The 12,692-nt window shown below is 36.2% G+C and overlaps 1 protein-coding gene across 1 annotated transcript; it reads right to left on the bottom strand.

Annotated features, from left to right (window-relative positions):
- Window positions 1-467: 467 nt before the first annotated feature.
- LOC128020634 (uncharacterized) lies at window positions 468-11,419 on the bottom strand. The gene is made up of 17 exons (XM_052607246.1): window positions 11,239-11,419; window positions 10,380-10,517; window positions 10,026-10,090; window positions 9,051-9,088; window positions 8,443-8,523; window positions 8,060-8,139; window positions 7,757-7,819; window positions 6,676-6,799; window positions 6,193-6,584; window positions 4,935-5,048; window positions 4,588-4,662; window positions 4,374-4,499; window positions 3,039-3,159; window positions 2,757-2,908; window positions 2,441-2,647; window positions 2,148-2,298; window positions 468-1,035 (listed from the first exon to the last, which is right to left on the bottom strand). The coding sequence occupies exons 1-17, from the start codon at window positions 11,260-11,262 to the stop codon at window positions 851-853; spliced, it is 2,136 nt and encodes a 711-aa protein (XP_052463206.1). The 5' UTR covers window positions 11,263-11,419; the 3' UTR covers window positions 468-850.
- Between the last annotated feature and the right edge of the window lie 1,273 nt (window positions 11,420-12,692).

Genomic DNA, 12,692 nt, shown 5'->3' on the forward strand with positions numbered 1-12,692 from the left:
ACTTTTAACAGTTTTGTATAATCATTATAAAGACTGCAGTTCATGCATGTACAAAAATTAAATCAATGAATCAAATATTAAGTATTTTTTTTAACTATTTGAATGTGCATTAACTAATGATTAATAAACCAGTTATATTTGTTCGTGTTGTTTTAAAGTGTTACCAATTATTTTTTAAGACAAAAGCTGTGCGATCTATTTTGCCGAACATTTTTTTCAACAATTTTAAGTTCCATGTGCAGCAATAATGTTGTAAAAATGGAGTTTGCTCATTGTTTTATGGCTGTAGTCAGTAAGTGCTCACACTAGATGTCAGCATTACTGAGATATCGCTGAGGATTGCAGCTCTAGTTTACTTAAGCATATCAATGCCACTTTTAGTTTCAGGAAGCCTCTGACAAAAGCTTTGTCTGTACCCGTAAATATAAGTATATAAATATGACCAGATATGTAACAGATGAAATTAGTATGATATAAAGATATATTTTTATTGCGTAAAATAATGCATTTGTAATTTCCGTAGTTTGTTGTTTTGTCTAACATCTGCAAGGCAAAGTTTAAACCGTTTACAAGAGCAAAGCGTAACCAATCTCACCATATTAACAGTATATTTACATGTCATCGTTAATATCTATAACAACTTCTCTCAGTGTCCTTGATTTGGTGTAATCCAGTGTCATCAGAGAACAATCCCTGGACCGAAACACCTTAATGCAACAGCTCTGAAACACAAAGGCTTCTTTACACAGTCAAGACTCTGACCAAAATAGGTTGTGGCCAGTGGGTAACAGTCTTTGCACCAACCAGAGGCAGGCGAGGACGAGATAAACAGCATTCTGCAGGGCTGTGGTTATGCTTGGGTTGCAGGTGGGCTGAGAGGGGCCGGCTGGCTCTCTGCGTCCTCTTTACTGTTGTCTGAGCAGTCAGATCCGATGTAACAGCCCGAGTCTCTGGGACAGTCGCTCAGTTCGGCTTTGACCTGATCAGAGGGAGATTTGGGCTCCTCGTCTGTCTCTCCATTGCTCTGATTATTATCTGTAGGAGAAAAAAAGAAGAAGACAGATGCAGACATCATGATAATGTCATCAGATGATTGTGCATGAATATTCATGCAGTATTCGGAAGTATTTTTTCATGACACACAACACACACTGTTTTTTTTTTTTTGTGTGTGTGTGTGTATTGCAGCATTTGATGCCGTTTGGAGGTGTGGCTGTACTTCTGAAATTATAAAGACGGATACCCACACAAACTCACTGCTCAACACACTTCCTGTTGGGTCTTTCATCACATGCTGGCAAATGGCCTCAATGACATTAACTTTTTTCCATTAGCAGTGTTTTTTGTTGTTGTTGTTGTTGTTTACTATAAGCTACACACATTTTAAAACAAAATCGAAAATGATTTTAATATTTTTCTATTTTATACAATGTGTATAAAAATGTGTGTGTATAAACATCTAATTTACAAACAGATATTTTAGTTTTTTTATGTATTTTATCAAAGCTTTGTTTTATTCAATTATGAAAAATGTATAGTTGGAAAAGTACACAAACCATTTTTATTCATCCACACAAATGAGTCTTTTTACAAATGTTTTTTTTTTCAATCCTTGGTTTGTGTTCCATTTATGTCATAGTGACTTTTTGTACAAACACAATTCATTCAAATATGTTAATATTTTTTAAACTTTTTAATTTATTTTAAATGATTTGAAATGTATATTTTTAATTTGATTTAAAAAAAATTAAATGCATTTTATGTCATGTTTCTTTTTATGTCACTAAAGCAGACTTGAGTGGAAAGGAACTAGATTTTTATCTGAGGGAAAATGTGTGAAAAGTAGTGTTTTCAACCTGCCGTTTCACCAGTGTGGTTTTGATGAGGTTTATTTTTTTATCTTCTAAAACACTGAATGATCACAGCGCTGAAGTGCTCATCCTACATCAGCGCTTTAACCGTGAGACCTTTTATATTAAATATAAAATGCAAAAACCAGTCTTGGAAACAAAGACAGCATCCTCTATGTTCCATTTCCGGCATTTTTTTTTTAAATATATATATATATATATATATATATATATATATATATATTTTTTTTTTTTTTTTTTTTTTTTTTCGATGCCTTCTGATGTTCAACTACTTACATTCAGGGTCCTGCAAGCTTTCTGCCGCCAGCAGCAGCCGGTGTCTGTGTTCAGGGTCGGTCACATTGAGCTCCACGAGGTGCTGCTCCTTCAAATCCCGCAGATCTTCCACTGTCTGATACCCGTTCAACAGCAGAGATGAAATGTGCTCCTGCAGAAACAATTTTGTCTGTTAAAGTAGCATCAACCATCAGATAATACCTAACATCCTGTTTTTGAGATTTTGTATGTGAATCTGTGGGTACAGCAAGTTTGATCGTCAGCTATGGTATTTAATTGAACATTTTAAGCACCTCCAGATGGAGTCTTTCCAGAAGTTCCTGAAGAGTTTTGGGTCGAGGTCTTTTGCTTCTCCGGTGAGAGCGAATCCTCGGTTCCGGCACACTTTCCTCCACCAGAATGTTGACGTAGATGAACTTGAAGCTTCCCACTTTACCATTCAACATCCCAGTCCAGATTCCCATTGCGGGTTTGCTGATGATATCAATCACATCTCCCACCTTACAAGCGAAAAGGAACGCGTTAATAGCTCTGAAAACCAACCAACCATGGATAAATCTGCTGAGTTGAGTTCGTTGTTATTGCTGAACATCTCAGATGGGGTTTTACCTTGAGTTTGAGAGACTCTGTGTCATATGGACTGGGAAGGAAGTCGGTGTGGACCTTGGCTCTCCCGCAGAACTGGCCCGTATAGGGCACATATTCTTCTAAACGCAGGCTGTCCCTGTTACTACAACCCTCGGAGCCGCTGGTCACACCACCTAAAACAACAGGAAACGCACAAACAACCAGTGAAACACAGAACACATTGCTGAAATGTCAAAAGCACATCTACACCAAAATGCATAATAAATGGTCTACTAGTTGTAGAGGACATTGAATTCAGCTTACTAGATGTACTCTGGCCGCTGTGCAAGCTGAACAAACTCTCTACGGAGTTACTGGAGTGGTTGCAGCCTTTGGCCAGCGCGCCGTCCACGACTTCAGCCGCCGCGGCGTCGTTCTCCTCGCCCTGTGAAAAACATCAGCTGCGTTCATGAGCGGAGAAAGTCTCAAGCAAGAGTCCCAACCAACAGCCGATACGTGACAGGTCTTCAGGTAGCACATCAGGTCGTGCCAGGCCACGGGTCGCTCGAGGGAGCAAAGTCTTTAATCCGCGAGAGCTACACTGCCATTTTTACCTCAGACATGGGAGCTGCATGTAATCCACCCACACAAGCTCCTCAGAAGCTCTTCATAGTACAAAGGTTCACTGCTTTGTAAATAAGCTTGAAAACTACTGAGACGTTGTGCTTTCTTGCTTTAATACCTCTAGAACTTTAGTTCTATTTACGCTCTTTTACTTATTTATTTTGTTAAATACAAAAAGGCTCCACAAATGAGCAAAAAGCACCATAAAACAGTTTACAAATTCACATTCACTATAATGTCTTCTTGCTGCGTGAGATTTTCAGAGAACAAAGACTTAAATATTGGTCTTGTCTTCATCTAAAATCTATTGTATGACTCTAAACACTTGGAATATAGCTTATAGGTCATAGACAAAATACTTTTATGGTTGTTTTTTTTTTTTTTTTTTATCTTCGGATCTCATCACCCCTTTATAAAAACTATAAACGATTAATTTTGGGATTGTAAAATGGACCCTTTAAAGAGACAGTTCACCCAAAAATGAAAATTGTATCATTTAACCCCCCAACCCCTCCTCACTTTGTTCCAAACCTGTATGACTTCTGTGCAACACAAAAGAAGATATTTTGAAGAATGTTGGTAACCAGACTATATATATATATATATATATTGTGTTCCACAGGAAAAAAAAATTAAATAACTAATAAAGGTTTGGAATAACATGAGGGTAAGTAAATAATGAGAGAATTTTCATTACAGTTCCTATTGAATTCCATTCCAATGGACAAAAAATACAATGAAAGTCAATATGAACTAAAACTGTCTAGTGAAAATATCTTCTTTTATGTTCCACAGACGAAAGAAATGAATACAGGTTTGGAACAACTTGTGCGTGAGGAAATGATGACACAATTTTCATCTTTGGTTGGACTAGAACCCAGAAGCCAATACGCTGATCTAAACAACCTGATCTGTAACATCATTATTTTATAAAAAGAGCATTGCTTGCTAAACCTAAAGAACTTTTATTTTCAAGGGTTTCAAGTTTGAATGTTTTAAAAGTTAAAGTTGCTGAATTGTCAAGCAAGCGCTCACCATTTCCTCTGACAGGGCTTTAGTGTATTTCCGGCCCATCTTTTTACGCATGGTCAGTGAGATGTTCTTCATCTTCTTCCCGAGACCTCCTGATTTACAGGGATCCACCTCAGCTGCTTCCACGGGCTACACGGACACACATCGAGATCAGTATGACAGATTTTGGAGTCCAGCTTCTTATAAGAGCTTTACTGACAAGAAAAACTAAACTCACCATACTTTCTACCTTCTCTTCTGCCTTGACATGGGTGGGCTGCTGTCTGTCAAAAATCCCAAAACTGGTGGATCGCTGGAATAAAATGAAGAGATAAAATAGGTTAATGTGGTCTTCAGCTGTGAACTTGATTGCATCTTGGGTTTCACACCGTAGTCTAGCGGTCACAGAGGAGATTGGACATTAATGGTCACTAAAAGTCAGTTTCATATGGCTTGTTTGATACAGGAAAAGTCGAAAACAGAATAACTGCTAGCTGAGCACTTGCGTAATGTTAACATTTCACCACAAGAGATGGCCAAAAGTGTGTTTTCTTCTTCTTGGGAATAAAAAAAATTCCTTTTTACCTTGGGTTTGTTCCTTGGTTTGTCAGAGGCATTGGATGGTTTTCTTTGAAGCATTCTGCCAACTGCGTCAAATGTTTTTCTCTTAATTTCACCTGCCAGAAAGCCGCTCAGCTCTTATTGAAGCACTGCCCCGAAGCAGTTCACACATGCAGTCGACTCTAAACACACTTCCTCAACCGCACACAGGATGTGTGTGAGCGTCTACTCTGACATCTCTAATCAGTGACTCTAAAGTGTCTCTTCAAGAGAAAATAATGCACCCTCATCATGACAATCTTTTAGACTAGCACTAAGGTAATTCTGATGTAATATAATCTGTAGAAATAAAATGTCTTTAATTGAGCATTTATTTATCATCAGTTAATTAATATATATGCTTCCATTTAAAAAGGGGTCAGCCAGAGCTGTTATATTTTTGAAAGAAGCCTCTAATTCTCATATGGGCTGAATTCATTTGATCAGAAATACAGTACAAACAGTAATATTGTGAAATATTATAACAATTTATGATATCTGTTTCCTGTTTTAATATACAGGCCTATTGTAAAATGTATTTCTGTGATGGTAAAGCATCATTACTCCAGTCTTCAATGTCACATTCTAATATGCTGATTTAATGCTCAAGAAACATTTCTTATTATTATCAATGTTGTAAACAGTTGTGCTGGCTAATATATTTTGATAAACAGAAAATTCTAAAGCAGCATTCATTTGAAATAGAAATCTTTTACTGTTCCTTTTGATCAATTTATTGAGTCCTTGCTATTTTAGACCCCAAACTACATATAATATTACACACTGTATATCTAGTAATATCTTAAATTAAATATTATTACATATTAAAAAATTATTTTTAGGATATAATCATATATATATATATATATATATATATATATATATATATATATATATATATATAACCAATACTGTACTCTTTCAATATTTATTTATTTATTTATTTATTTTCTCATTTATTTTTACAATTTTATTTTATTTTTTTCAATTATTCATTTTAAAAGTGTGGGTCTTTTAAGCAGTACACAGTACAAATATTTTGTTATCTTGTGTCTCACTATATTAAAAAAAAAAAACTTCTGTGGTATACCTTGGTTAATAAAAAAAATAAGATTTTTTGTAGTTTTATCACCTTTGCATGAAATCTACATATCACCATTATGCATCGGATGCTGGTCTCATGATCTTCTGCTGTTCTTATGTGTCCTATCAACAGGAAGAGCAGCTCTGATCAGTGTCTCACCAGAGGGTCCGGCACGTCCAGGTCCATGACTGAGTGGGTGATCCACCTCTCTTGCTGCTCTCGTTTGTAGGGGTCCAGTCGGTGGAAGAGCTCCTCGTATTTCCCCCAGTCCGTGTCTCTGGGGAGGGTGAAGTTGAAGTTGTACATGACCTGTTCGGCCGTTGACTTGTGACAGGTGTGTGTGGACATGTCCCACGTTGGAGAATATGCCATGGTGCTCCAGTACTCCTGAAAGAGCCCCGGGCTCCACGAACCCTCCGTTTCTGTGTTATCGTCTTTATCCTGCAGTGGCTGCTGGGATTGCCGTGTGGATGCCCTTGTGTGCTTCTTCTCAGCTTTTTTGGCCAGACTGATGCAGGTTATGACAGGACTGTGGTCTTTGCCACTGGATTCTGTCAAATGATGTAAAGGCAGTTGTATGGATGGTACAGCTTTTTGTATTCATTTGAACATATGATGAAATTATTTTTTTAGGTTTCTCACCTCCAGGCTCTGTGTTGTTCCTCGCCTCCTCCGTGGTGCTTTGACCACCCTTTTTCACTCCCACCAGTTTCTGGATCTTCTTCAGTGTACCTTGTGCCTCATCCTCGCCTTCTGACCTCCTGGACTGAAATGAAGAGGCAGCAATAATTACAGCACGCGAGGGAGATTAAAGATGCTGTGTACACAAACTGCATCAAGATCAACACACACAAGATTCTGCATACTGCTGGGGATTCTGGGTAATACTAAAGCTCTGCCCTCAGGCTCTAACCGTATTAGAAGGCTTTCGCAGATGAGCATTCTTACATTGACATGTCATTTGAGTTCCACATAATCTGACCTCTATTTTCATGAAAAACCTAATATTTGATTTTCTTTTCTTTATCCTTTTTTGATTCAAATTACAATTTGATTACTTCACACAATGAGATGTAATATCAGTTTCAGGGTCATTTTCTGTTTTGGTTTAGTTCTGTGTTACTTAATTTGACCCAGTTTCATTTGTTCCCAGTTCTCCCCTGTTCTGGTTCTGTTATTCGTCAGAATGAATTTAAGCCTCAGTTTTAGTCTGTTCTTTGTGTGGTATTGTTGGTATGTTAGTTGTGTGCTTGATCATGCACAACATGCTACAATCAGCCACTTTTTATTATAAATTGGTTAATAGTTTTTAGTGTTTTTTTAAATGTATCTAACCAAATTAATATTGCATTGTGATATCAGTCACTGTTTAATGTTTAATAGTTTTTAATGTTTTATTTTTCATTTATGTGAACAAATTGTAAAATTGCCCACTTTTTTAATGCATCTGTATTCAGCCTTAACATAAATAACAGCTTATCATACCACCCATAATTTTAAATATTGGTGCATTTTTTATATTTTACTAATGAAATCCTTTTATGCATAATTTTTCATATTTTCCTTTCAGAATTAGTATGGTAAATATGAAATGTCTGGACCGAGCCATAAATGAAGGCAGTTTACAATACAAAAATCATAACAAAAAAATATTGTCCACAAGAAAGTGCTATAACTACTGAAAAGTTTAAGGTCTAAAGCAGTCATCAGAGAGGAAACTCACCAAATCTTGCTGTCTACATTGAGAGTTCTCTCTATTGGGATTCCAGGCTTCAAAATTCACACCCTGTGAATAAAAACACCAAAGCTGAATCAGTCTGAGAGTGATATTCTATTATTGTAAAGACATTTAAAGACTGACAAAAGTGCAATAATACACAGATAACTGAATCACATTAGTGTAATGGAGAATTTAATCACTGAGAAATGTATCCTATATTATCAAGGGGCACATTTTCTTGAACTTTTTGTCTCAAAGTGAGACTACACAATATTTTTCTGTGTGTGTGTTGCTGTTGTGATTTACCTGGACGGAGGTCTTTTCTGAAGTCACCCGCTCCTCTTCCTCTTCTCTAGTGAGTTTTGACCGGTGATCTTTGACCATCTCTAGATTAAAATACAGCACAATTTAACTCAAGTCCTGCATTTATGGCAATTCTGACTTTAGATTTAGATGGAAACTTGGGAAGTCTGGGGAAGAGAGTGTGACCCTTATCACATTTTATCTGACTGTCAGTGAATCAAAAGTCAAATCAAATCCACTGTTTCACATGGGCTTTTGGAATTGCTTTGTGTCGTCACTGATCTAATCCACTAAGACTGTTTGACACGCACAGCTTTCTCTGACCCCGAGCCCACCACACTTCCTCTAACAAAACACACACTCTGCAGTCTCTTTAGACCTGTTACCTGTGTTCAAATAGTTCTTGCTGTGTACCAAGCCGTCTTTTTTCCTGGTGGACAGCCAGTGGGCATCAGACTCTGTATGATCTGTCAGAGATAATGACAGGGGTTATTTTAAGGGCAAAACATGGAAGGCAAATGAAATAGTGTAATCGTGAGAGACCACTGCCAAGTAGGTCAGCAGGACTGGCATTTGTGTAACAGTGCTCAAAAATTCAAGGCTGAAGAGCTAGGGTCATATGCAAATATATTTTATTATATATACTGTATATATATATATATATATATATATATATATATATATATATATATATATATATATATATGTATATATATATTAAGTTAATCCTTAATCCTAAAACAAAGTAAAAAAAAAAAAAAAAAAAAAAAAAAAAAAAATCAGACGCATAAAGCTTAATGCTACAGTTCCAGACAAATGGAATAACTGACCCTCGGATTATGAATTTGACAGACCTTTAAACTCTATGACACTGTTCTATGACTAGCAGTATTATATGTACCGTAGTAATAGGGCATGTGGTTTAAGTTATTAATGAAGTGTGAGGGAAATCAGCAAAGAATTCTGGGTATTCATTCCAAACAAACAGACAAACCTGTAGTCTCATCTTCTGATGTCGGTAGTATTTGGGACCTGTTATATGAAAGAAAAAAAAAAAGGCATTAATAAATATTTAAACATTATACTCCAGCAATAAACTACTGTAAAACTAAAAAAGCCTGTGGAAGGATTTTGACAAATGTTTTACATTTATGTCATTGGTTATTTAAAGTATGATAGCAATATTGAAAATGAGGCATTTTTAATAAATCTTATAATTAGTTAAATTTTCCAACATGCCATTTTTCTTTATAGCTTTCAAATAAGTAGAAAACTATGTATTTGTTATTAAGCTTTGTATTAATAGCCAGCTATAAATACTATTTATGTTCTCCTTTAAAGATATGTAAGATAAAAACCTAAACCTCCACCCCAAATCAAGCTATAAATTAATCAAATTTAATTAATCATAAAATATTTTTGTTTTATGTAAAACACTATTTTATTGATGCAAAATGACCAGTGAAAAATGATCAAAATGATCAGTGTGTCTGTTTAGACAAAATACTTATATCTTCAGTGTTGTTCGGTCTGAATCGAGTCAGTTCTATCAGTTTTTATTGTGTTGTTCAGTATTTACTTTTCTTTACTTTTTTTGGTCTGTATTACATGACTTGTTCTGGTGAGAACATAATTATTCTGAAAGCAAATCATGACCATTATATGATGCTTAAGCTGGGGCAAGTCTGATATTGGTTTAAACAGGTGAGTTAGAACATAAACTAAACCCCTCACACTTGTACCAATTAATATAATCCTAATCCAGCTCTCTCATTCTCTCATAAAACACAGCATATGGCACATCATGATCTAATGTCGGCCCTGACACAAATACACCACATTGACTGTCTACGTTTAAATGCTCATTCTCATAAAAGGTGTCATTTAAAAATAAATTCTTAACATAAATAGAAAAACATGTTATACAGGTCTTGTGTATCATTAACAGACCAAAAGATCCAGAACTTACTTTCTCTTTGCCTTTTCCAAAGTTTTACTTTCTTGAGTCTTACTTGTGTGAGTCTCTGGAAGCTTCTAGAAAAAAATACAACACATGTAGTGCATCATGACATCTGAAGCATCAAGTCTCATGCAGCATCTCGCCTGGATAAAAAGTCATGCTGGCATTTTGGTAATTTCCTAATGAGTGTGACCCGCTGTACCCTACATAAATCACTCACAGATTAATCGGCGGCTATACAGGTGGTAGCACTTTTGCTTATTAATATTTTCGTCTGTGACACTTTTGACATAACTGCAGCTCAGTCTCATGAAATACCATGTGAATTCCCTTGTGCTTCTAGGCATGTGCGGATGAACCCACCATGGTGATGCATGGCTCAGATCCACTCCACATGCCCATGATTTTCACAGAGTTGGGGCTGGGGAGCCTTCTGGGTAATAAGTCTTGACTGTTCTGGCCGATCTGGGCCGGCTCGTACAGGCTGTCTGTAGAGCCATCCTGCACCAAACACAAAGTAAGAATGGTAGAAAGATATTTAGTCTACGGTGCACAATATCTCTGCGATTAAACAATAACCATGCGGCAGATGTATGGCTAAAGGCTTGATCTTTGATTTTTAGATCTGCTTTCTATGAACATTGGAGCTACAGGCTGTTGTTAGATGGATATATCTGGATCCTGGGAATGTAGTGGCTTCTTAAGACCTTCAGAGGTGCTGTGGTGCCCCTGATCTATGAATAGGATATTTTCCTTTCTGCCGATCCGTGATCTGCTGTAAGGAGCTTTACCTCCGCTCAACGTTTCCATACAAACACAATCCCACTTTCTCTTGCCGTAAGGTAATGCCGTGATATCCACAGCTAAAATTAGCATTTTTCATTTTCATTTAAGCTTTTTGGTTTGTTATTGGTTTTTAATATAAAAGTCTGTTGGAAAAGCATCACTTGAGTATATTAAGCCACTGTTGTTATACAAACACAAGTACAGCTCAAGTTAAACCAACATCAGTGGAATCAATCAAGGATCTAAGCTTGTTCTTTTACCAGCAGAGACGCAGATAATCAGTTCAGTCTGATATAACATACAGTTTCAGCCTGAATCAGTTCAGATCATTTCTATTAATATTCTGGAACAGCTGATGAATCATTCCTGATAAAAACTGAATCCATGTCTTTCTGTCAGAGCATATAAATGAGCAAACAAGGAAACTTTGTTTTACCAGAGTGAAGCAGAAGAGGTTCATTTTCCAAGTCTCAGTCTGTGTCCTTGCAGCTTCACACACTATGATCGGAGAAGTGCATATGTGTGTGAGTGTGTGTGTGTGTGTGAGCTGTCACGCATGTATAAAGAGTGCTGGGATTGAATGGATGTTGGACTGTGTTTGGCCTCACAGATTAATGCGAGTTGAAAATCCCTCTCATAATCCAATAGCTGCAGTAGGCTGTCACTCTTTAGGTGCCCGGCCCTTCCTGCTAATGAGGGTCAAATACCCCAATGTTCCCATCAAAACAAACATGCTGAACACATGCTGTCAGCGGGACACAGGAGGACACGTGACAGAGGAGGACACCTCTATGACATGATTTAGTTGTTTAGTTGTGTTACTCAAGTTTCAGAGTGAGTTTGGCCAAATGACAGTACTCATAAAAACTTCCTGTCAAAGGTTTGGAAAAATTTTGATTTTTAAATAAATATTTTTACATGAACTCTCTTATGCTCATTGTGGACACATTTATTTGTCATTTGGTAAAAATAGTAATATTGTGAAATATTAAACAGTTTAAAGTAACTGTTTTCTATTTTAATATATTTGAAAATGTAATTAATACCTTTCTTATGTTTAACAAGGTTGAAGGTTTTATTTAATACTTTAAATTAGCAAGGACTTACTAAATGGATCAAAAGTGACTTTTCTAATGTTACAAAAACTGTCCATTTGAAAGAAATGCTGTTATTTTGAGCTTTCTATACATCAAATCCTGATGTTGTTTCATAATAAGCAGCAAACCTGTATTCAGCATTGATAATACAAACTAGTGTTGATAGCACAAGATCCACATATTAGAAACATTTCTGAAGGAGAGTGTCACACTGAAGACAGGAGTTATGATTGCTGAATATACATTTCAACATATATTAAAACAGAAAATTGTAATACAATTTTACAATATTACTCTTTACTGTATTTTCAATAAAAAAAAATGCAGACTTGGTGAGAAAAGATTAAAATTGGTATTGTGTGTGTGTGTGTGTGTGTGTATATATATATATATATATATTTTTTTTACTTTATACTCAAAATAATGTCATAAAAGTATGTCTTTAAAAATATGGTTATACCATGGTTCTCAATTGGCCTTGGCTCTTATTGTCTTATTGTTTTACACAACATTAGTCAGGTCCAGCAGATCTATTTTTGGACTATGGATTTAAAGTGCTTTTTTTATACACATCCTGCAAAGGTTTCAAGGTTAGTCAGTCACAGAGGATCTGTTTCTAGATTGAAATAGTGAAAGTGAGTACCTAAACACTTCTCAAATTGGAATGTTTCATGAACATGCAGGTTCTGAACTGGTACTACAGTATATGTAATCTCTGGACTCTTGCATTGAGGAAAGTGTGACTGGCCGCAGAAAAAAACAGCTGATGGTGAAAGTCGGTTTCCTGCTTGAG

This window comes from Carassius gibelio, chromosome A10 (assembly GCF_023724105.1).
Source record: "Carassius gibelio isolate Cgi1373 ecotype wild population from Czech Republic chromosome A10, carGib1.2-hapl.c, whole genome shotgun sequence".
Classification (NCBI taxonomy): Eukaryota; Metazoa; Chordata; class Actinopteri; order Cypriniformes; family Cyprinidae; genus Carassius; species Carassius gibelio.

Bases quoted from the DNA above. Each gene is read 5' to 3' on its own strand.
- LOC128020634 (XM_052607246.1), bottom strand. From the start codon at position 11,262: ATGAACCTCTTCTGCTTCACTCTG. The intron at 10,518-11,238 runs GTAAAACAAAGT...TGTTTGGTGCAG, and splicing joins ACCTCTTCTGCTTCACTCTG to GATGGCTCTACAGACAGCCT. The intron at 2,909-3,038 runs GTAAGCTGAATT...CTGTTGTTTTAG, and splicing joins CAGCGGCCAGAGTACATCTA to GTGGTGTGACCAGCGGCTCC.